The sequence below is a fragment of the Hemiscyllium ocellatum genome, chromosome 2, assembly GCF_020745735.1.
Source record: "Hemiscyllium ocellatum isolate sHemOce1 chromosome 2, sHemOce1.pat.X.cur, whole genome shotgun sequence".
NCBI lineage: Eukaryota > Metazoa > Chordata > Chondrichthyes > Orectolobiformes > Hemiscylliidae > Hemiscyllium > Hemiscyllium ocellatum.
In genome coordinates, this window is record NC_083402.1 from 122599299 (window position 1) to 122623932 (window position 24634).

The window sequence follows — 24634 nt, forward strand, 5'->3', positions numbered from 1 at the left end:
ATTCTCTTATTTGTTTCACTGAGCAGTTCAAGTCCAAGGTTTCTGAATAAAACAAAACTTTGGATTTCCTTTGTATCAATGTAGTTGTAAATCATTATCTGGAGATAGTGAAGGTCTTGCAGCTATCTGATGGCTAATTGGTGGGGCGGGGGCAGGGGTGGGGGAGGGGTTATGGAACCCCAACTGAACAAGACAAATCAATTTTCTGCAGTGTCTAAAATCAGATGCTAAGACTTCTCAAAAACACAGTCATTTAATGGGGAAGGCCTCTTGTCTCAGAATCTGGAAATCTTCAGTTGAAGGTTTGCTCCTAAGTCTTCACAGCGATATAGTACAGCTCACATTTTGCTGTAGTAGAGGCAGTGCTACACTGTGCAGAGAGAGAGAGAGGTTACCTGAAGCCTTAATGCCACTTGAGGGGGCAGATATTTTTTTGAAGGAGCACAGATTCTTCTTGCTCTCATTAGTCAATATTTATCCTGAATTGACTGGAATGGATGATTTGGTCGCACTGCTGTTTGTGGGAACTTTGTGCATGCAAATTGGTTGTTGTGCTTTCTACACTTATGTGGTGATTACAACAATTAAAATATTTGTTGTAAAGTATTTTATGATATCCATAGGCTCAAACATAAATGAGCCTTTTCTCCCACTCCTCGCATTTATAAATGCATCTCTTTAGTAGAAAAGGGAATCCAATGCATTTATAAAAAATGAGTAAATGATAAATGCTCTGCTCTAGTTTCAAGTTTAAATTACAGAAGGGATCATATTTAGAAATGTTAAGACAGGATTATTCAGCTCCATGCAGGTCAGGCCTTCTAATAATCTAATTAGCATTAGAAGCAATATAAAAGTTATAGGAAGCTGCAAGTGGCAAGTTTCTAGTTTTCTCAAGCTGAGTACCACCATCCCAGCTGCCCTACACTTCCCACTCCCTCACCACATAAGATCATTTTTCAGAGGAAATTCTGAAATTCTCAGAATTCTGAAAGGAATTTCCTTACTTGAACATTATGCTGGCATGAAAGACAAAAATCAGTAAGGGTAGGCAGGCAACTCATCTAATAGTTTCTGCATCAATATCAATACAACCTAATAATTGGAGGACACTGATTACAAGCGCTGAGTGTCTTAACATTTTTGTTTAAAATACCAGACGCCATTCAATTATTGAAAAGTATCACTCAAGATCTTGACACCAACCAGGATTGAAACAGTGTATTGGATCTACATCTTGTCCACAGTGCCAAGTGGCAGGCTGGATACCAAATACAAAATGCAGAGCAGCAGATTGCTAATCCTCTTACGACAGCACCTTCTAAACTGTTGGCCTCTATCAAGAAGGACATGGGGCAGCAAAAATACAAGAACACTGCTTTCTGCAAATTCCCCACCTAGCCACATGCCAACCTGACATGGAACTACATAATTGTTCTTTGAATGTACTGGGTCAAAATCCTGGAGATCCCTTCGGGACAGCACCACGATTGTATTTACACCTCATGGACTACAGCGATTCAAGGGAGTTCGCCACCGTCTTAGAGGGAAACTGGGAAGGGCAATCAAAGAAACTGACCTAGCCAGCAGTGGTCTGACCCCTGCCACCGAACAAAACAAAACATCTGTATTTGAGAAGTCTGTGCATTAATCCACTTTTTTTTTCCATGTTTACCTATTTTATAAATTAACAGATTGTGTAATAAGATACTGTTAACATTGCAACTCCTCTATTCCTAAAAAATGTATTCCTCCAATTCTGCCTCAAGTATCCTCGAATTTTATCGCATCACCCAATGTCTTCCCCATCTTGTTTTACTATTGTCAAAAGGTATAGTGAAATTCAAGTTGATGCGCAATTATTCTTACCTCTTCAATGATCTGTCTGACTGTGTTTAGTCGAACTACACCAGTTGACTTTTCAGAACCTGCATCCCTTGGTTCGGTTTCTAAAATATTAAAATTTACCATGGAGTTAATTATCTTGTGGAGATAACCCAGACGTGCAATGATTACTGAAAACTACATGTGCATGAACAATTTACTTACTGGCAGTTTTGTAGTTGTCAGGTAATTCCGTTGCCAGTTTCTCTGTTGCAATGTCAGCGATGGGCCCAAAGAGCACCACAGGCCTCCTAAACCCAGCTAAAAATACAAGGGCATGTATATGGAAACATACATTGGTAAAATGCTCACATTTAAAAATACAGCACCCTTTGGCAACAGATTCTTTCTCCCCTGCGAAATTAATGTTTTAGTGATGTCGACTTGGGGATAAATAATTACCAGGTCACTGGGGATAACTCCTGTTCTTATTTGAAAATCCCATGACCTTTCCATATCTGCCTGAGGATAACACAGCGATTAACATTTCAGCTGGAAGACTTGACCTCTCAGAGGCTCAGGAGTATCGGTTTGGACAACGTGCTCAAGTCTCCGGAGTAGGATGGACCTGGTGATTCAAAAACCAAGTCTGCCTTTTAAAGTTAATGTCAAATATCCCAGAACCACTATTTTGAAGAATGAGACAGACACAGAGACACACAGTCCTGCCCCAACATTTAGCCCTCAATGTGACTAAGACAGATTACCCAGTCATGATCACATTTTGCAAGGACTTGCTGGACAAAAAGTGGCTGCTGTGTTTCTTACATTGAACAATGACAAAACTTCAAAAAGTACTTCATCTGGTGTAGAGTGCTTTTTAAAGTCATCATGGTGTGACAATGCTGCTTCTTTAACAAGATTGTGTTGTCCTTGTTTTCTTTCCCCCAAAAGTGTTGCACAAGACGGAGTTGCCGAAATGTCTGGGTTGATCTTCTTGAAGCAACTTTTAAGTTTAAAACAAAACTTGTACAATGAAAGGGGAGTGGCCAGTTCTTCCAGCTCAGCTTTTCTCTGGTTTGGTTTGGGTTTTAGCAGTCAGACTGTGCAGAGCGAGCAGTCAGGTTGGAGGCTGCTGGTGAAAGAAACAGCTACATGGAAGGTGGTGTTCCATGCTGAGTCCCTCTGCCATCTCTCTCTCTCTCTCTCTCCTGTAAGACCCTCTGTTAGATTTTATCTCTTTTTTTGCTAGGTGTGTTTGTGGGGATTGTTGCAGGAATTTGGAACAGCAACACTGAGTCAGGATAGCCTGTTAGGTTTTTGGATAAGTTGAGTTATTCTATATCGTTCTTTTGTTTGCGTTTCATTCGGTACTCGTAAATAAATTCTGTTTTGTTCAAAACAGAAGGGTTTTGACCAGCTGCATCACTCCTGGAATCTGCACTCTGCCACTGCTCAAAACAACTCAAAGAGTTAGGGTCTTGGTTAACTTGTTTTCAGGGGGTCTGGCCTGGTCCATAACAATGGCCCTACCGGACTAGTGGGTGGCTTTCATTCTAGAGTTGACAGGTGGCAATCTAACCTGAGGGTCATCACACCTGAGGGGCGGCATGGAGGCTCAGTGGTTAGCACTGCTGCCTCACAGCGCCAGGAACCCAGGTTCAATTCCTGCCTCAGGCAACTATCTGTGTGGAGTTTGTACATTTTCCTCGTGTCTGCGTGGGTTTCCTCCGGGTTCTCTGGTTTCCTCCCACTGTCCAAAGATGTGCAGGTTAGGTGAATTGGCCATGCTAAATTGCCCATAGTGTTAGGTGCATTAGTCAGTGGGAGATGGGTCTGGGTGGGTCGCTCTTCGGAGAGTCAATGTGGACTTGCTGGGCTGAAGGGCCTGTTTCCACACTGTAGGGAACCTAATCAAAAAACCTTAGGCAAGGAGAGAAGTTGAGAAGGAGAGTCCTTCATGATGACCTCAGCTGGTGTGGGAATTGAACCCACATTGTTGGCATCATGCTGCGCCTCATATTATAGAAGGCTGATGAGCACAGTGGACACTGACAGTCGATGCAGTAATGCTTATACATACTAAGTTTTCTTGACTTTCACCCCACAAACTATTTCTGATTAAAATCAAAATAGAGTTATTTTAGATCTACAATGTACCTATTTCTCACAGCACATTTCTTGTGGGGCAATAAAACTGGAAAATTTAATTACTTCAGAGGGAAAAAAGAATGGTCACAAGATGCATGCAACTAATACACCAATTTCTCATACCCTCACGAAGAACAACCCTCTCGTAAGCTGGGAACTTTGTGCCAACCGGGACAGCTGTAAGGTCCTCACGACTCTTCCGCAGATTCTTCTTCATTGCTGCTCTCTGACCTCGTGACCTCCAGAAGTCGCCCCGGTCACTGGTGTTTGCTTTCTGGACATTCTGCACGTTAGCCATCTGCTCAGCTCTGACGAGATATTCATTTCAGAGACAGACTGTTATTATGCAAAGACTGGATCACAAATGCACCGAGTGCTGTGAAACTCACTGCACTTTGGTTGAAAACACAAATATTGAAGCCACTGAGACCAAGAAAATACTTTCAGAAATATTCCCACCTTTTTGCTTAAAACACCAGACCATCATAAACTCAGAAACTGGATCAGGAATGGGCCGTTCAGCCTCCAAACCTGCTACAGCGATGGTCCTATCAGTACTCCACTCTCATTTTCTCCCTGGACCCTTGGATCCCTTTAGTCCTAAGAAGGACTATAATTGTTGTGGTTCTGATCGCCGAGCTGGGAATTTGCATTGCAGATGTTTCGTCCCCTGTCTAGGTGACATCCTCAGTGCTTGGGAGCCTCCTGTGAAGTGCTTCTGTGATGTTTCCTCCGGCATTTATAGTGGTTTGTCTCTGCCACTTCCGGTTGTCAGTTCCAGCTGTCCATTGCCGTGGTCGGTATATTGGGTCCAGGTCGATGTGCTTATTGATTGAATCTGTGGACGAGTGCCATGCCTCTAGGAATTCCCTGGTCGTTCTCTGTTTGGCTTGTCCTATAATAGTAGTGTTGTCCCAGTTGAACTCATGTTGCTTGTCATCTGTGTGTGTGGCTATTAAGGATAGATGGTCATGTCGGCTAGTTGGTGTTCATGGATGCGGATCGTTAGTGTTTTGTGCAATCCTTGCATGGGATTTTGTACACTACATTGGTTTTGCTCATGCTGGGTATCGGGTCCTTCGTTCTGGTGAGTTGTTGTCCGAGAGTGGCTGTTGGTTTGTGTGCTGTTATGAGTCCTAGTAGTCTGGCTGTCAGTTCGGAAATGCTCTTGATGTATGGTAGTGGGTTGCGGCATGTCCTCGTTCCGTTGTCTTTCCCTTAGGCATCTGTTGATGAAATTGCGGGGGTATTGTTTTTGGCGAATACATTGTAGAGGTGTTCTTCTTCTTCTTTTTGCAGTTCCGGTGTACTGCAGTGTGTTGTGGCCCTTTTGAACAGTGTCTTGATGCAACTTCTTTTGTGTGTGTTGGGATGGTTGCTTTCGTAGTTCAGGACTTGGTCTGTGTGTGGGGCTTTCCTGTATACCTTTGTGGTGAATTCTCCATTCGTCTAGGGATGAGTGCTGGTTGTCCTTTTTTTCCTCTCTAGTGAATCAGATTCCTGAGAGTGTGGCATTGATGATCCGGTGTGTGTTCTCTATTTCTGTGTTTTTAATGATTCAATCAATAAGCACATCGACCTGGACCCAATATTCCGGCCACTGCAGCGGACAGCTGGAACTGACAACCGGAAGCGGCAGAGACAAACCACCATAAATGCCAGAGGAAAGATCACAGAAGCGCTTCACAGGAGGCTCCCAAGCACTGAGGATGTCACCTAGAAAGGGGACGAAACATCTGCAACACAAATTCCCAGCTCGGCGAACAGAACCACAACAACGAGCACCCGAGCTACAAATCTTCTCACAACCTATAATTCCTCCTTGAAAACATTCAATGTTTTTCCCTGAATCCTTTTTGCAGCATAGAATTCCACAGGCTCACCAATCACTAGGTAAAGAAATATCTCCTTAACCCAGTCCTAAATGACCTACCCAATTTCCATAAGACTGTGACACCTGGTTCTGGACTCCGTAGTCGTCAGGAACATCCTTCCAGTGCTTAACTGGTCCAGTCCTGTTTTATAGGTTTCTAGGAGATCCTGCCTTATTCTTCTAAACTCCCGTGAATATAGTTTTAACTGATGCAGTATCTCTTAGAATCAGAGTATTACAGCATGGAAACAAACTCTTTGGTCCAACTAGTCCATGCTGACCATCTTCCCAAACTAAACAAGCCTCCACCTGCCTGCATTTGGCCCATATCCCTCCAAACCTTTTCTATTCATGAATTTATCCAAAATGTCTTTTGGATATTGCAATAGTACCTGCACCCACCACTTTCTGGCAGTTCATTCCACACGTGAAGTGTGTGTAAATAGTTGTTGTCCCTGGTGTCCTTTTTAAAATCTTTCTCTTTTCACCTTAAAAATATGCCCCCTATACTTGAACTTCTGCATCTTAGGGGAGTAAAAGGCCTTTGCTATTCACTTTATCTCTGCCTCTGAAGATTTTATACACCTCTAAGGTCACCCTCCAACCACCTAAGCTCCAGTGAAAAAGTCCCAGCCTATTTTTATAACTCAACCTCCCCATTCCTGACAACTTTCTGATAAATCTTTCCTGAACCCACTCCAGTTTAATAACACCCTTGCCATTGCATTAATCAGTCTGGTATACCTTTGTTGCAGTCCTCACACTAATACAGATCATTCTGCTATAATCCGTGTTTCACTAGCACAAAGTGGCTATAACGTGATTGATGGATTGTGTACATTGTCTGGATATTGCAAATTTTCCATTGAACAGGTACAGTGATTATCTATTAATGATCTTCTACAGCACGATTTTGTACAGAGGTTTTCCACTATGTGACTTTCTGTAACACGAGGTTGCAGAGGAACATGACTGGCATGTGATTGCAGAATGACCTGTACAGCTTTCTTCACTGGTAAATACAGTCAGAGTCATAGAGATGTATAGCACAGAAACAGACCCTTCAGTCCAACCCATCCATGTCAACCAGATATCCCAACCCAACCTAGTCCCACCTGCCAGCACCCGGCCCATATCCATCCAAACTCTTCCTATTCATATACCCATCCAGTTGCCTTTGTTGTAAAACTTCAGGCTGTGATGCATTCAAGAATTGAAAGCAAACACTTCTGTTTTGTGAGTTCTCTCTATAATCTCCTCCAGTTCTACAACCTATGATCTCAGCACGTCCCAAATGTTCAATGCTTTGAAACTGGCAGCCATATTCTCAGCCCTCTGGCTTGTAAACACTGGAAATCTCAAGTGATTCACTCAGATTTTTGTTGTTTTGCCAAGTCTGCAAATCATGTCAGGCACCAAACTGGCAAAGCCACTTTATCTGACTAGTTAACTCTTCAGATATCAAATCCAATAACTTTTGCGAAAGTAACACATGCATATTAAAGATATAATTGCACCCTTTCGGATCTAATTCGTCAAAAGAAGAAATGCAAGGGGCAGACTGATTCGTTGCAGCTCCTTTATTCACCCCCACCCCCCCACCCCAAAAAGAACATTTTAACTTCAAAAATTTGAAAGCCAAGTACCAGCAAATATCAATACTTTGACACTTGTGAAAGAGGCTTCCCTGTTAAATTCAGAGACACCCACTGCTCTCTAACTTCTCATCCGCTTATCCGAAGCTTAGGAAAAAAAAGTTTTGGCCACAGAGTCTACAGAGCTAAAAGTCTCTGAACAAGGAGTCAGCCATTTTGGACTGATATGAAGAGACAGGTCTTCACCAAAAAGGTTGCGAAGCATTGCAATTCTTTATCTCTGAATTCTGGATAGTCTGGCGATGAGTTTAAGGCAGTCCCCGGCTACAAACGGGGTTCTGTTCCCAAGTTGACTTGTATACAAGTCAGAACATAATGCAGGAAGATAACAAATAGCTGTTTGTAAGCACAGGAAATGTTCACACTGTGGATCTTCAATGCGTGAGATCGCATCTGAACAGCAAACGTTCACAAATCAGGGATCCCCACCCCCGTAGTCAAAACAAAAGTAAATAGATATCTGGATGTTGAGGAAATGAAGGTATCCAAGGTCAGTTTAGGAAGGTAGAGTGGAGGTAGAAGATCAGTCATGATCCCATTGAATGGCACAGCAGATTATTAAGAAAGGGCCAAACACTTTGGCATTGCTCATTTTTTTTTTGAAAGGAATAAAAAAAAATTAGTGCTGACACCTCATGTAATATTTCAAAACTTACCTGCTTTTATTTGGAATGATTCCTTTTTCTAGTTGTTTGATGTTGTCTGAAGCAATGCGGACTGCTAACCAATTCCCCAGCTTGCCGTTGTATAGAGTATCTAAAACCTTGAAGACATCTCCTCGACTGAAGTTCAAGCTTTGCGGGCTCTCTTTTTCATATTCAAAGTGCGTCCTAATGTAGAACGAGTCACCACGGCCAGAGCTGATAATCTCTTTGTACACTGGGAGGATAAAAGAGGGGGGGGGGCAAGGCCACATATAGAAGTGAACAATTTTGATTTAACATTCTCAGTTACTGGCTTTATATACAATATAACATAATACTAACACAATAAAAAGGCAGAGATAATTGCCCAGTAAAACAATGACAAGCTACAGGTGTGAACATGTAATGAGATGCTGTACAATCCCCTCATTCACAGCTCAGCTTCAACTTAGAGTTTCTATTGTCTAAATGAGGGAGTGTAAAGATTATGGAAAATCAGGAACATTTTTAAACTTGTTCAGCCAAACAAAGACAGGCAATCACTACCAGGACAGGTCAGGGGTCAGAAATTCTGCAGTAACCAACTCACCCCAAATGTTTTACAAGGCACAAATCAGGAGTGAGTTAACACGAACGCAGCTTCAAAACTCAAAAAAGGTCAACAGCATTTAGGATAAATCACTTGATCACAACCAAAAACCAATCCTCTGCCGTCTGGTGCACACAGTCATCATTGCAGCAGTGAGTACTATCTCCAAGATGCACAGCAGCAAAACACCCAGGCTGCTTCAACAGTATCTGCTCAATCCACAAGCTCTACCACCTGGAAGGACCAGGCCAGCAATCACGAGAAAACTTCCACCTACGCTTCCTCCATGACACAAACCATCTCGACTTGAAAAGACACCACAGTTCCTTCACTGCTGATTAGTAAATATCCCCCATTCCCACCGTCAAGACCACTCCAGGCATCCTTATTCCACATGAAGTGCAGTGGTTCAACGTGATATCTCAGTAACACCTTCCCAAGGGAAGGTCACAGATTCACAACAGTGTTATGGCACAGAAAGTGGCCATTCAGCCCACTGTGTTCACACTGCCTCTTCAAATGAGCAGAGTTACCTGCTGTGTCTGAGTGTTTTTAAACAGGAGCATACAGCCCAACATGGGAGTCGAACCCATGACCCTGACATTAAGAGTCTCATGCTCTATAGACTGAACTAGCCAGGCCACAGTTAGCTGCTGCTAATCACCTATTCATCACACCACCCCCAATAAATGCTAGCCTTCTCAATGACACACACATTCCATGATTTTATTTTTTAAAAGCATTGCTATTCTATAGTCTCCTCTTTGGAGATGAATGCTTCCTTAAAACAGAGGCCAATTAAGTCAAAAATCATTGATCATGCTGGCTATTGACTGTCCATTATTTTCCACAAAGAAGGGATGGTCATTTTGGTTAAAAAAGGTAATTAATCTTTGCATTCCGTAGCAGGAAGGAGAAAGTGAGGACTGCAGATGCTGGAGATCAGAATCGAGAGTGTGTTGCTGGAAAAGCACAGCAGGTCAGGCAGCATCCGAGAAGTAGAAGAGTCAACGTTCAGGCATAAGCCCTTCATCAGGAATCTTGAAGAAGGGCTTATACCCAAACATCAATTCTCCAGCTGCTCGGATGCTGCCTGACCTGCTGTGCTTTTCCAGCAACACACTCTCTATTCCATATCTGGGACCAGGTTAATTATTTTTTAAAAAAGGCTGTATTTGTGGGCAACTGCACCACTAGGTGGAGCAACCTGTACAGAGGCGTTAAAAATTAAGAGTATCGCTTAGGGTTTGATGTACAACTAACTAGACTCTATTGACTGGATTCCCTTTTCCTGTGGAAGGTTATGACCATTCATTCCTGATATAATCCGTTGCCAAAAAGAAAGTCTATTTGCCAAAATGAAGGTTTCCAACCAAGTGTCAAACATTGCGGCACCCAAAACGTACCTCTATTGAATTTCAGAAACAAAAACAAATGCATTCAATAAAACCCAGAGGGAATTGCTGGAAATCAGAACTAAAAACAGAAATTGCTGGAAAAGCTCAGCAGGTCTGGCATCATCTATGGAGAAAGGTCAGAGTTAAACATTTCAGGTCCAGGGATCCTTCCTCAGAACTAGGTATGCAATGTATTATGGAATTCAACGATATAACTGCCATTCACTAAGATTTTTTTTAAAAAAAAGTCTGATCAAGGATGTGGATACCTCTGTACCAATATGTTGTGCCCAACCCTAACTGCGCTTGATCTGAATAGCTTGCTAGGATCATCTCAAGACAGTTGAGAATTAACTAGACTTGTGGATCTGGATTCATGTGTAGGCCACACCAGGTAAGGAAAGTCTGATATCCAAAATGACAGCGGTTACATGGTCTCCTTCAAGTTCCAGTTTTTTACCTATTTCAGATTTCCCCATCCGCTACGAACCTTGGGCGACTGTGGAGTTTGCACATTCTCCCAGTTTCCTACGCAGTCCAAAGATGTACAGACCAGGTGGATTAGCCATGGGAAATGCAGGGTTACAGGGACGTGGGGGTCTGGCTGGGATGCTTTTTGGAGGGTCAGTGTAGACTTGATGGGACAAATGGCTTGCTTCTACACTGTAGGGATTCCATGATATGATGATGGAGAAGCAAAGTGCTATAGGGAGCCTGCAGATTAGAAATCCTGACTGAAATCTTCTGTACAAATAATTGTCATTGTCCATCTCCTCTTATGGTCAGTTACTTACCATCGTATTTGCTCTGAGCAAGAATGGTTACGTCATCACCCTTGGGAATTTCTAAAAGGTAGAGGACAGCTTCCTCACGCACAATACTACGGAAATCCATGGAATTGATCTAGTTGAAATACACAGATTAAATACAGAAATGATAATATTATTATCCATTCGTAAAATTCACAGGCTCACTGCAGAGAAATTAAATTTAAGAAAAAAGTTAAAATAAGCTGCAAACATCAATATGACCAACAGATGCTTCTGGTGGAGTTCACCTTTTAAATCACCTTTCACTCCACTATCAAAGAATCACATGCCACAGAATGGGGTTGTGTGGCTCATGTCAGTCTTTTAAAAAGTTATCCAATTCGCCTCTTTTCCTTTCCCTATAACACTGCAAAACTCTTTCTCAAGCATTTTCCCATTTTATTTTCAAAGTTTACTGTTCAATCTGCTTCCACTACCCTTTCAGATCACAAAAACTAACTGGGCAAAATAAATTCTCTGGAGTTTTGGCTATTAAGTCTGTATCCCTTGCTTATATTTTAAAAAATAACCTGCCACCAAAAGCTATTTGTATTTATTTACTCTCAGAGCTCGGTGTATCATGTAATAGCTACTTTAGCCTTAAATTGTCTTCTCTGAATCATTTTCGATAGGGACACACTCCCTCAACGTCAGTCAGTCAATCCTTGGCAATTAAGATTAAATCTTAAATCTTAAGATGCAACAAGATTTACAGATGAAAAGAAAGGAGAATTTAAGTGCACTACTGATAGAATTCTGCAACTTTATAAAAGCTTTCACAAGCATATAATCCAGAATTGTGTTAATTAATGCAATTCCATATCTACAGTTGAAACAGCTCGTCAAGGATTCCTTCAATAAATCTGCTGCAATCTGCCGCTCAACTGATTCTTCCAACATGGAGGCAGAATAGACATGAACTTGCTTTCTCTGCTTTTTTTAAAAAATAAGTTTGGTTTCTGCCACTGGACCCTAAATAACCTTTCTTGAAAATCACATTTAACTTTATTATGGTCGGAAGAGTTTAAAACAAATGTCATAAATCAGACTTATCTACAAGCTGTTCCAGTTTTTAATAGATAGTATTGTCATTAAAAACACCCATATCACACTCAAACAAGTCAGGAAACAAGTGGATCAGAGAGAAACTTCCCAGCTGGAAACAAATCCGATGTTCTAATCCTAAAACAGTTCACTCACTCATTCACTACTCCCAAGTGTTGCATAGTTTCTCATCTAAATTTAGAGCCATTTATTATTCCCAACTCAACCTTGGTTCCTTTCACAGCTCGGACCTTTTTGAACTTCCCAACCCAGATGATGTGGATTTTTAAATCGCCAATCCCTCTATCTTTACCTTAAGCAGTTGATCTCCTTCCTCGAGCCCTTCATTCTCAGCAGGACTCCCTTCTTGTACACCTGCCACGAAGATGCCGACATCGTTGCCACCAGCTAGCCGGAGGCCCACGCTGTCTCCTTTCCTGAACTGTACCATTTTTGTACCAGGGCTATAGGGAGAGGGGGAGGGAGCAAACAAAGATGATCATAAAAATGCCAGTGAGTTACAGTTCAGTTATCCTAAATACTCTGAAAATGATTTGTCGGGGTGTAGTGTGCAAATTTAACACTATGGTATCAAGAGTTTGCACATGCTAGTGAGAGTATTAAAATACTTCAGGGGCTTGTGAGGAGAGCGTGAGAATTCCAGAGCAACTATTTCTAAACAGCCACTGTCTCCAAAAACCTAAATTCTATATTTGTAGTGTATCAAATTTCTCGATTATGAAAATGGAAATTAATTTGTTTTTTTTAAAAATATACAAGTGATTTGAATTTCTACCTTCATCCCATTTGCACCCCTCCAGCATTGTGATTGTAATCACCTCTTTGGACTACAGCAACAAGACAACAGCAAGCAATTCTCACTCCCCATGAATGAATGTAAAAATTCCCAGCCACTTATTTCATTAAAAATTTTATCACACAAAATATTTGAAGAATTATATTTCCTCATTTGCTGTCAGAGAAAAAGTCTGATGTGATTGATAGCTTATCCAGATCGATAGCATCATTGTTGCTGGATGTCTGGGGACCCTCCTGATTTGATGCCAAATTCAAATGGGGCAACACAAAAATAGAATTCCACACCAAAACTTGCTAGAATTTTGTGAGCAGCTTTCATAGAAATCAGCACTGACATTATTGCGCCACTAAAGATCACAAGTCAGTATGGTTTATTTATAATCTGAGGAACTCTGCGGTGTATTAATTGACTGCTGCACTTATCTCTGTTACAATAGTTGGACTTCAGAAGTAATTTATTGCGCATAAAGCATTTCATAATATCAAAGATGTGGAAGCACATTACATAAATAGAGATGTTCCCACTTGTGGAAAGACCAAAATTAAGGACTGTAAGCATGAGTCACTCACGGATCAGATGAGAAACTCAAGAGAAACCGCTTTGCTCAGTTAGTGACTACAAAGTGAAGCGTGTTATCATGGAGAATATTTGTCGTGAATGGCATAGATGAAGTGAATAGCATGAAGGAAACAGGATTGAAGGATACACAGAGAGGATGACATGAAGGAGGAGGATAAATGCCTTCCTGTGACACAAAGAACTGCAAAGGTCTGAGCAGATATATATTACAACAGCCACACCAGACGATACAGACCTCGATTATCTGAAGGACATGGGCGGGAAGTATTTCATTTGGTTAATTGAATTCCAGATAATCAAATGCCAGATAACAGTTTAGCCAAGCATCGGAACTTTGCAATCTTGCCGGATAACCCAATACTTGGATAACTGAATGCCAGATAATCGAGGTTCCCCTGTATTAGGGCATGTTCCCAAATGTTGATCAAAAGATGGAGCTTTCAAAGGTCATTGTAAAATAAAAATATTGAGAAGCACAAAGGCTTGAAGAGGGAATTCCAGAGTTCAGGGATCAGCCACTAGTGGAGTAGCAATGAACATCATAGATGTGCAAGAGCTGGAGCAGCAGAGATCGTGTGACAGCTGTGGAGCTGAAACAGTAAGTAAATACGTAAAGACACTCTCGCCCGGGATGGTCCTGAACTTAAGAAATTAAAGACAAATTACCAAGTCACTGTGTGCAACCAAGAGGAAAAAAAATTACAAATCAATCAGAAGTGAAAAGCCAACATTCTGGGCTACTTTTCCCAGGTTGGATTTGCACATCCAGGTGATGTCTAGATTCCACACTCCTCAATCTTAGAGCATTGTTTCCCCCCCACCCCCAATTCATTTACGGGATGTGGGCGTCACTGGCCAGACCAGTATTTATTGCCAATCCGTGATTGCCCAGAGGGCAGGTGAGAGTCAACCACATTGCTGTGGGTCTGGAGTCACATGTAGGCCAGGCTAGGTAAGGAAGGCAGATTTCCTTTTCTGAAGGACATTCGTGAACCAGACGGGTTTTTCCAACAAATCAGCAGTTTCTTTATTAGTTGTAAAAACATTGAACACTGAAATGCTGCGACCAGCAGTGCAGAATGCTCCAATCTAGTAATCGACAGTGTAGATTTTCATCTGAAGGCAGGGCTTTTTTTTTGAAAATGGACACAGATGGTCACCGAGGAAGCAGTTAAAGTCAAGAAGCTACATGATGGAACTTCCAGGAATAGTTCCTGAATTAGCAACTTGAGCCCTTTGGGAAAGTAAACAGATTGGCCACAATCAAAGTACCCAAGATGTAAACTGACCTTGATAACAGCACAATAAGTTCTAGTTGTTACAGACAAAGTAAAAATAGATGAACCCCACAGTGAAACACGAGGCAGTGTACATCAAGATATAGGAAAGCATTTCAATTAAAAACAAAGATTGGATTTGGACCATTACATTTTCCTCAGCACGTACATATTAAGATTCAGAAAGTTTGGTACATAGTTTACATTTCATATAAATGCACGAACTCTCTGCAACCAGGGGAAACAATTAAAAAGCATTATTTTAACACTAGCTGCTGTCTTCCTTTAAAGTAATTTTTATTAAAAGCACATCACTTTCCATGGAAAAAAAAACAAAAGACTTGCACAATCCAGTTTTCATCTCCTACTACTTCAGATCTTTCTGGGAATACAGTACTGAGTTTGCTGCTTCTATATACAGATTGTTATTTAACCACTCGAATTAAAATCTCGATTAAAAGGAAGGAACATTATCCGACTAGTCCCACTCACTAGTCTTTACTTGAAGAGTCAAAACAGACATGTTAGTACAGGAGGAGACTGTTACGGTAGTTACCAGTGACTACCTAGTTGGTTCATGTCTGAAAGGAAAACTTGCCTTCATGTCAGTGGCAAAAAGGTCTCTGACATGGTCATGGGCAGTTTGTAAATGCTCAGTCCAAAAGGAGACAAGTATTTATGCTGGGAAATGCTTAGGAGCCACCAGACAATATCAATTGCAGCAACAAGATATAAAAATTACTGTCAGAAGCAGAGACCCAGCATGCATTTGGCAATGATTAGCTAATGTTTGAGGCAAAACAAATTGGAAATAGGCGGCATTTACGGATAACCGTGCAACAATGCGCTGCATTGTATCTTCTAATTCACAGGCTAGGATAGAGTGGGTTGAGAGGTGAAGGTGAAAGAGACAAGGAATAAGCAGAAGGAGTCACCAGGGTTAAAGCATTCACGATTAAGGTGGCCTGGCATTGCTATTACTCAGGCAGCTGCTTTAAAATTTTTCTTCCTCCTTGAAATGCAACGTTATCAGGTTGAATAATGATTGTAAAGTGATGAACTCCAGAGAGTCACTCACAGAATTAAAATAAGAGATGCACACAAGGCTGGTCCACCAACCTTTGATGTTACTAAATGTCAATAAAAAAAAGGTTTTGCACTAAAATATGCCGCACCATCTGACAGTTTCATATGCCACATGAGCACAGCCCACCTAATCAGGACATCTGTCTATTTTTCTATCTCCAAATACTTATTTAGTTTCCATTTACGTGAGACTGTCATTCACTTCAATGATCCTCGGGGTAGCAAGTTCCACTTGCATATGATCCCCAGGAATTCCCCAACGGATTTATTAGGCGCTGGTATATTTGTATGTCCTAGTTTTGAATTCTTCAAGTGGAAAGTAGCAACATTCAACTTGCTCAGCCAACTCCATCACCTTGGATGCAGACCAACACCTTCAACTTGCTAAGGTTTTCTACACTAGTAATACACATTTCTACAATGCAAAACATCCCAAGACTTTAACCAGGAGTATTATAAGACAATATTTGATAGCAGCTACATTTGCAAGTATTAAAGTGTAAGGGGAGCAAGTGCAATTAAAACTGATGGAAAAAAAATCAAGTTTGGGAATGTTTAATGGGGAGAAAAGCAAACACTAAAAAGAGATTTGGGGAGAGTAAAATAATCCTGGTAAAGATCGCCAGAAATAAATCAAATTATTGTTTGTTAACATTCTTGTCAAGTGTCTTGGGTTCAAACTGTCTTGGTTTTCTCTTGCCTGTGCTGGCTTCTTGTACTGCACGGACCCCGTAAGGATGGCCATAAAGTCTAACATTTACACATCTCAAAAGGACAACTTCATCCTACATGGCCTGTGTACAATGCAATCCCAATTGCAGTGCTGCATATACCCATATAGCTTAGAGGAGACATTGCTATATAAATACAGGTTGTTGTTGCCTTGACAAATTAACCAGCAATATGGTAAGTGAGCACGAAGGTGGACGATATCTTATAACTCTTTTTAATCTCTTATTGTTATTCAGTGACAACCCAAATCATTGCACACCCAGTCTCTTAGAAAGAAGAATAAATGAAGAAAAGTCCAAAGAGTACTTAATAGGAAAAATATAAAACAAGCTATGACACTAAGCCATTGAAGGACAGAAGACCGAAAGTTTGGTCTGAGAGGAAGGCTTTCAGAAGTGTCTTTAAAAGGTGGACACTGAGGTGAAGAGGCAGCAAAGAAAAGTTGAAGACAACTGAAGAGATGAAAACCAGTGGAGATGTACTAACAGCTAAAATTGGAGGTGAGCAGCTATTGGAGTGTCGATTAGTTGGAGGAGATTACACAAATAGGGAGGAGACAAGAACTTTAAAAGTCAAGGTATAGTTAGACAGGAGTCACAGTAGGTCAACAGGCACAGGAGAATGGGAATTGCCAAAGACAAGACACAGCTAGTAGTTTTGAATGACCTGAACTGAACAGAGGACCATATGAAGGAGAGCAGCTAGCAGTATACTGGAAATAATTAAGCACTGAGAGGTAATAAAGGATTAATGAGGGTTTCAGCAGACAAGTGAAGATGGGACAAGGTTAGAGGTGGAAATTGACTGTCTTAGTGAGGTACACGAGTACAAGATCAAGAGTTCATCCCAGATTGAAATAACTCCAGGTTTGCAAGCAATCTGGTGTAATCTCAGATAGGTGCCAGGAAAAAGGATGGCGTTGGTGGTTTGAAAGCAAAATTTAGAGTGAAGACCAAAAACAATAGTTCCAGCCTTCTAAGCATTTAAACTTAAAGGAAATGGCTGCTGACCCTCTAGTGGACATTTTTAGCAATAGCTAAAAGTGAAGAGTGTCATCAGAAGACATGTGAAAACTAGTGTTGCATTTTCAGATGTTGTCACCAATGGTCAGCACACAGATAGGAAACAGCAGGAGGCCAAGGATTGATACTTGGTGCTCATCAGAGCTAATGAAGTGTGGGGCAGGAAGCAAAGCAAAGTGATTAAACAGCTAAGAATGACAGCAGATGAGAACAGTCCCACTCTGCTGGATAACAGTGGAGTGGCTCCCTTTTGGGACTTCTTGTGGCGCAGTGACAGTGTCCCTACCCCTGGATTAAGAGACCCAGGTTCAAGACCCACCTGCTCCAGAGATGTGTAATAACATCTCTGAATAGGTTGATAAGAAATAGAACAATGAGGTGAGAGGTACGGTGGTTCAGTGGTTAGCGCTGCTACCTCATAGCACCAGGACCCAGGTTTGATTCCAGCCTCAGGCAACTGTCTGTGCAGAGTTTGCACATTCTCCCAGTGTTTGCGTGAGTTTCCTCTGGGTGCTCCAGTATCCTCCCATGATCCAAAGGTGTGCAGGTCAGGTGAATTGGCAATGCTAAATTGCCCATAGTGTTAGGTGCATTAGTCTGAGGGAAATGGGTCTGGGTGGGTTACTCTTCAGAGGGTCGGTGTGGACATGTTGGGCCAAAGGGCCTATTTCCACACTGTAGGGAATCCAATTTAAACTAATCTAATCGAATAGAGTGGTATTGAAGGAAGATGACGCGGTCACCTCTGCCAAAAACTGCAGACAGAATAGGGAGGCCAAGGAGGAAATATAACTTCACTATCCTGACATGCTTGATATCACAATTTAACACCACCCTTAACATTCCCAGACATAAAACTGGGGAAAAAAAAATCTACCTAAAAGCAATTACCGATTTGGAAACTTCAATCATTCAATGTGTAGATGTGTTTGCTAATATCACTGAAAGAGTCAGAGATGTACAGCACAGAAACAGACCCTTCGGTCCAATTTGTACACGCCGATCAGATATTGCCCACCCCAATGTAGTCCTACCTGCCAGCACCCAGCCCATATTCCTCCAATCCCTTCCTATTCATATACTCATCCTGATGCCTTTTAAATGTTGCAATTGTACCAGCCTCCATCACTTCCTCTGGCAGCTCATTCCATACACGTACCACCTTCTGCATGAAAATGTTACCCCTTAGGTCTCTTTTATATCTTTCCCCTCTCACCCTGAATCAATGCTCTCTAATACTAGGTTCTCCCCACTCCAGGGAAAAGACCTTGTCTATTCACCGTATCCAGGCCCTTCATGATTTTATAAACCTCTGGTGCTCCAGGGAAGATAGCTCCAGCTGATTCAACCTCTCCCTCTACCTGGACAACATCCTTGTAACTCTTTTCTCACCCTTTCAAGTTTCACAACATCTTTCCGATACGAAAACCAGAATTGCACGCAATATTCCAAAAGTGGCCAAATCAATGTCCTGTATAGCCACAACATGACCTCCCAACCCCTGTATTCAATGCTCTGACCAATAGAGAAAAGCATACCAAACGCCTTCTTCACTATCCTATCTACCTGCAACTCCACTTTCAAGGAGCTACGAACCTGCACATCAAGGTCTTTGTTCAGCAACACTCCTTAGGGCCTTACCATTAAGTGTGTAAGTCCTGCTAAGATTTGCTTTTCCAAAATGCAATACCTTACACATTTATCTAAATTAAACTCCATTTGCCAGAACCTGTTTAAACTGAGGTACCCTTCTTCAATGCTCACTATACCTCCAACTTTGATTTCATCAGCAAACTTACTAACTATACCTCCTATGCTCACATCCAAGTCATTTATATAAAGTGACGAAAAGTAGTGGACCCAGCACTGATCCTTGTTGTCCTCCACCAGTCACAGGCCTCCGGTCTGAAAAGCTACCCTCCAACCTCTACCTTTGAACCAGTTCTGTATCCAAATGGCTAGTTCTCCCTGTATTCCATGAGGTCTAACCTTGCTAAACAGTCTCCCATGGGAAACCTTGTCGAACACGTTACTGAGGTCCATATAGATAATTTCTACCGCTCTGCCCTCATGAATCCTCTTAGTTACTTCCTCAAACAACTCAATCAAGTTCATGAGACACGATTTCCCACGCACAAAGCTATACCGACTATCCCTAATCAGTCCTTGCCTTTCCAAATATATGTACACCCTGTCCCTCAGGATTCCCTCCAACAACTTGCCCACCACCATCAGGTTCACTGGTCTAGAGTTCCCTGGCTTGTCTTTACTACCTTTCTTAAAACAGTGGCACTACATTAGCCAACTTCCAGTCTTCTGGCACCTCAGCTGTGACCATCAATAAAACAAATATCTCAGCAAGAAGCCCAGCAATCACTTCCCTAGCTTCCCACACAGTTCTAGGGTACAACTGATCAGGTTCTGGGGATGTATCCTTGTTTATGCATTTCAAGACATCCAGCACTTCCTTCCCTGCAATACTGTCATTTTTCAAGATGTCACCATCTATTGCCTGATCCCATCAAAATCAGCCTTTCTCCAATTTAGAACTTCAACTTTTAGATCTGGTCTATCCTTTTCCATCACTATTTTAAAACTAATAGAATTGAGGTTACTGGACACAAAATGCTCCCCCACTGACACCGCAGTCAACTCCCCTGCCTTATTCCCAAGAGTAGGTCAAGTTTTGCACATTCTCTGGTAGGTACATCCACATACTGAAATCGGAAAATTTTCTTGTACACACTTATATACTCCTCTCCATCTCAACCCTTAACACACTATGGCAGTCCCGGATATGTCTGGAATGTTGAAATCCCCTATCATAACCACCCTATTATTCTTACAGATCACTGAGATGTCCTTACAAATTTATTTTTCAATTTCCCTCTGACTATTAGGGGGTCTATAACACAATCCCAATAAAGGTGATCATCCCTTTCTTATTTCTCAGTTCCACTCAAATAACTTCCCTGGATGTATTTCCAGGAATATCCCCCCTCAGTACAGCTGTAAAGCTATCACTTACCAAAAACACCACTCCCCCCTCTACTCTTGCCTCCTATTCTGTCCTTCCTGCAGCATTTGTATCCTGGAACATTAAGCCGCCAGTCCTGTCCATCCCTGATCTATGTTTCTGTAATTGCTCTGACAGCCCAGTCCCATTTTCCTAACCATGCCCTGAGCTCATCTGCCTTCCTGTTAGACCTCTTGCATTGATATAAATGCAGTTTAATTATTTTTCAATTAGATTACCTAGTTTGGAAACAGGCCCTTCGGCCCAACAAGTCCACACCGACCCTCCGAACAGCAACCCACCCCCCTACATTCACCCCGGCTAATGCACCTAACACTAAGGGGAAGTTAACATGGCCAATTCACCTAACCTGCACATCTTTGGACTGTGGGAGGAAACCGGAACACCTGGAGGAAACCCACACAGTCTTATCTTGTCCCTGCCTGCCCTGACTGTTTGACTCACTTTTTTCACAGCTGTACCAGTCTCAGATTGATCTCTTATCTCACTAGGTCCCACCTCCCCATCTTATTGGCTTAAATCTTCCTGAGCAGCTCTAGCAAATCTCCCTGCCAGTATATTAATCCCCTTCCAATTCAGGTGCAATCCGTCCTATTGTACAGGTCACTTCTATCCCAAGGAGGATTCCAATGATCCAAAAATGTGAATCCTTCTCTCGTACACCAGCTCCTCAGCCATGCATTCATCTGCTCGATCCTCCTATTCCAACCTCATTAGCTCGTAGTGTCGTCCCATTTCCCCCCTCAGTCGAAACAAAACGCTCAGAGACAGTGTATAGTTTTATCTCCTTCATCTTCATTCGGGCCCTGGAGGGAGAGACAACGATTGCCCATGTGCACAGGGACATGAGTTCACGGTCTTCTATGGAACAGCAGTTTCTTAATGAATTATACAAGTCATTTTACAGAGAGAAGCATCCAGATAAAGCAACATACATGTTGATTGTAAAGGTCACCCAATCAACGAGTATCAATAGTAAAGATTAAGCCATTTGCTGTTGTACAATGAATGTTTTTAACCTTAACTGGCTTCGTGTAATAAATACTTTTCACCTTGTTAAAGTGACCTTACATACTGAATGCTTCCAATATTGTTAAATGGCTCTACATAATGAATGTTTTTTCACCTTGTTAACCTATTACAGTTAACAATGGGGTGCTGGAGGAAAGGGTAAGTTCTTATCTGATCTGAGTCATGCTCAGCTGACCTCTTATTTCACAAAACTCAGAACTTAACTTTTTCCCTGCCTGCTTACATCCTATACACATTTTCAGTAACACTAGGAGTAATCCAGATATTACTACTCTCAAGGATCTCCTTTTTAAATTCATGCCAAACTCTATATTCTCCTTTCAGAATCACATCCTTTTCCTTTTCTATGTCATTGGTTCCAATATGTATAATGAGCTCCTGCTCAGCTCTCTCGCTCTTTAGAACATTCTGCACCCTCAGACATCCTCGATCCTGGGCACCAGAGAGGCAACCCAACATTCTGATTTTTTGCTGCTGGCCACAGAACTCAGACTAGACAGTCCCCAAACAGAATCGATCTCTTGGAACCCGGCGTACACCTCATTGCATTAGAGCCAGTCTCGACACCAGAAACTTGGCTGTTCATGCCACATTCCGCTGAGAATCCATCACCCCCTACATTTTTCAAAACAGCATACTTGTTTGAAATGGAGATTGCCACATAAGACTCCTGTACTACCTGCCTACCTCTCTTACCTTTCCTGGAGTTAACCTATTTGTGACTGTATCTGCTTTTTTTCTCTTCCTATAGCTGCTATCAATCACATCCCCTTGCTCTTGCAAATTCCTCGTTGCCTCTAACAGTTGCAACAACCGGTCTATTAGATCTGATAGGATTCGCAACCAACGGCATTTATTGCAGATATAATCTTCAGTAACTCGTAAAAACTCTCCCAAAACTCCCACATCTGACAAGTGCAGCACATCACTCTACTAAAGGCCATTTTTTTGCTTCTTCCAATCTGCAGGCCCAGAAAATACCATAGTCTTATTCCTCTACAAAAAACTGCTGCAGGCTAACAATTCTTATGACTTATATTTTTAAGTTTAATCAAGAAACATACCTGAATAAAAACATATAATTAAGAATGAACCCACTCTTCACTACTGCAGACTCCCCAAGGCCACACAAAACTTTTCACTTATCTGTCTGTGTGCTGTGACCTCTCCCAAACAGGTTCCTCAAAGATCAGTTGTGAATCTCACTGTTCGTTAATTTTCCTAGACTCACTCCAGTTTCCAGCGATACATGAATTCAAACAGCAAAGGCAGTAACTGCGCAGCTTCACCTGTTGAACGTCAGTTCGTAATGTGGGTTTCTTCCTCTTCCTCCTGCACAGACCAATTGCTGCCTTTGTCCTGTTCCTCTCCCTTTTTAAAGTGCCATTGTTTTGACTTTTATTCCCCCCAAAAGTTCCAAAACAATGCAACAGCATACAAAACCGTAATCGCTGCTCCTAGAATTCAAGGAAATCACATCCGACATCTAAAATACCTCATTAAGGAGCAGCCTGTTACAGTCAGAAACTTTTCCCATCCTCCTCCTGGATTACTAAGAATCTGGGAGGGTCTGGCTCTAATTTTTTTTAAGACCATAATCCTGGTCTTAGATGTCCTAATGGGCACGTAGAGCACTTTTCTTCACCCATCTGATCAGCTTGTCTCAATATCTTGACTTACCCATAGATTTCTTCATCCTCTGGACTAGGGCGTAGAAATTTCTTAGGAGCTCTCACAACTGGTTCTTCTACTTTAGAGACTGTTAAAAGAAACCATTAAGGGACAAAAATACATTGCATTAAAAATTCAGCTGCAAATACTTCAAAAACACCATAAAGGCCCCTCCAGCTTCTTCTGAAAGGTCGAGCGCAAAGTGCCGATTTAGAGATTAGGAAACGATGGTACATAGCACGAGAACCTAAAAGCACCTCGTTTAGCAATTTCCATCAGTGCTCCCAATCTGTACAGCTGGAAAGCAGAAGGTGATGCAATGAAACAACACAGAAGGCAGTGAGTCAGCCATCACGTCTGCATCAATTCTTAGGAAACATAATATGACCTGCATGCTCATCCCTATAGCTCTGCAACTACTTATTCCTCTGTCAATTACTCATCAAACTTCCTTCAGAAGGTCACTAATTAATTTGCTTCCACCACCCTTTCACATTACAGATCATAACATTCTGACTGTGTGAAAAACAGCTCTCGACTGTCCTGCTCATGAAAACGGTTTGGCCATAATAGCTTGTAGCAAGTCTTCAAAATTAATTTTCTCCTTAAACTGCTCTAAAGAATTTTTTTCCCCAGATGTCAGTGAACGTGGGGAAATAAAGCAGTAATGTTTCATAGAACATTCACGAACGTTATACCCAGAGACAGGTCCTTGGCTCACTGTCTGATGATACTTCACCCTGAATCATCATCTTTGTCGTTTTAGAGTCAGTGGTGCCTTGCCTTTGCCTTTTAGGGCAGAGTAAGGAGACAGCCCTCAGGTCTCACCTTGACTGGGAGTTGAACATTGTTGGCATTAAATGTGACCCATGCACCGAGCTCACCAGCCTCCACATACATCAGCAGCAATATCACTAAAGTCAATGAATTGGAACCAGGCATTCGAATCCTCCTGACTTTGTGGTGTAGAATCCTCATTTAAACAGTGTGAAAGTGAAAGTTGCTACAATCCCACAGGATCTTCAGCTTTGTCTAACCTGAACATCTCACGTCTCAAGGTTGAGAAGGCACAGCCGGCACAGTGAGCTCAACCAGTACAGGCACTGAATCCATATTGTTGACATCGCTATCAAGAACCAGCAGATTGAGTTAATTGACCTGCATTTAAACCATACAGATACACAGCCCTTCCCAACTAACTTGGGATGTCAGTGTTGTGCCTACCTCTGTAGTCATCCTCATCTAGCTCTTCCTTCTCAGAGTCAACAGCAGCAGGCAAATCACTCTTTGTTGCAAAAGGAGTGGGCATGGCTCCCATTCGTGCCAATCTATGGGCAGGCTCCTCTCGAGAACTGAACAAAAACAGTTTTAAATAACCAACCACAAGAAAGT

General features: G+C 41.9%; 1 protein-coding gene across 5 annotated transcripts in view; it reads right to left on the reverse strand.

The window, feature by feature from the left end:
• Window positions 1-24634, reverse strand: part of tjp2a (tight junction protein 2a (zona occludens 2)) — a 140292-nt gene that overhangs the window by 14782 nt on the left and 100876 nt on the right. For all 5 annotated transcript variants that reach the window (XM_060839695.1, XM_060839686.1, XM_060839677.1 and 2 more), the window contains 8 exons: window positions 24467-24594; window positions 23252-23330; window positions 12300-12450; window positions 10928-11036; window positions 8160-8382; window positions 4099-4283; window positions 2050-2145; window positions 1870-1949 (listed from right to left, as the gene is read on the reverse strand). In XM_060839695.1, coding sequence (XP_060695678.1) covers window positions 1870-1949; window positions 2050-2145; window positions 4099-4283; window positions 8160-8382; window positions 10928-11036; window positions 12300-12450; window positions 23252-23330; window positions 24467-24594 — 1051 coding nt within the window. The remainder of the gene's footprint in view (window positions 1-1869; window positions 1950-2049; window positions 2146-4098; window positions 4284-8159; window positions 8383-10927; window positions 11037-12299; window positions 12451-23251; window positions 23331-24466; window positions 24595-24634) is intronic.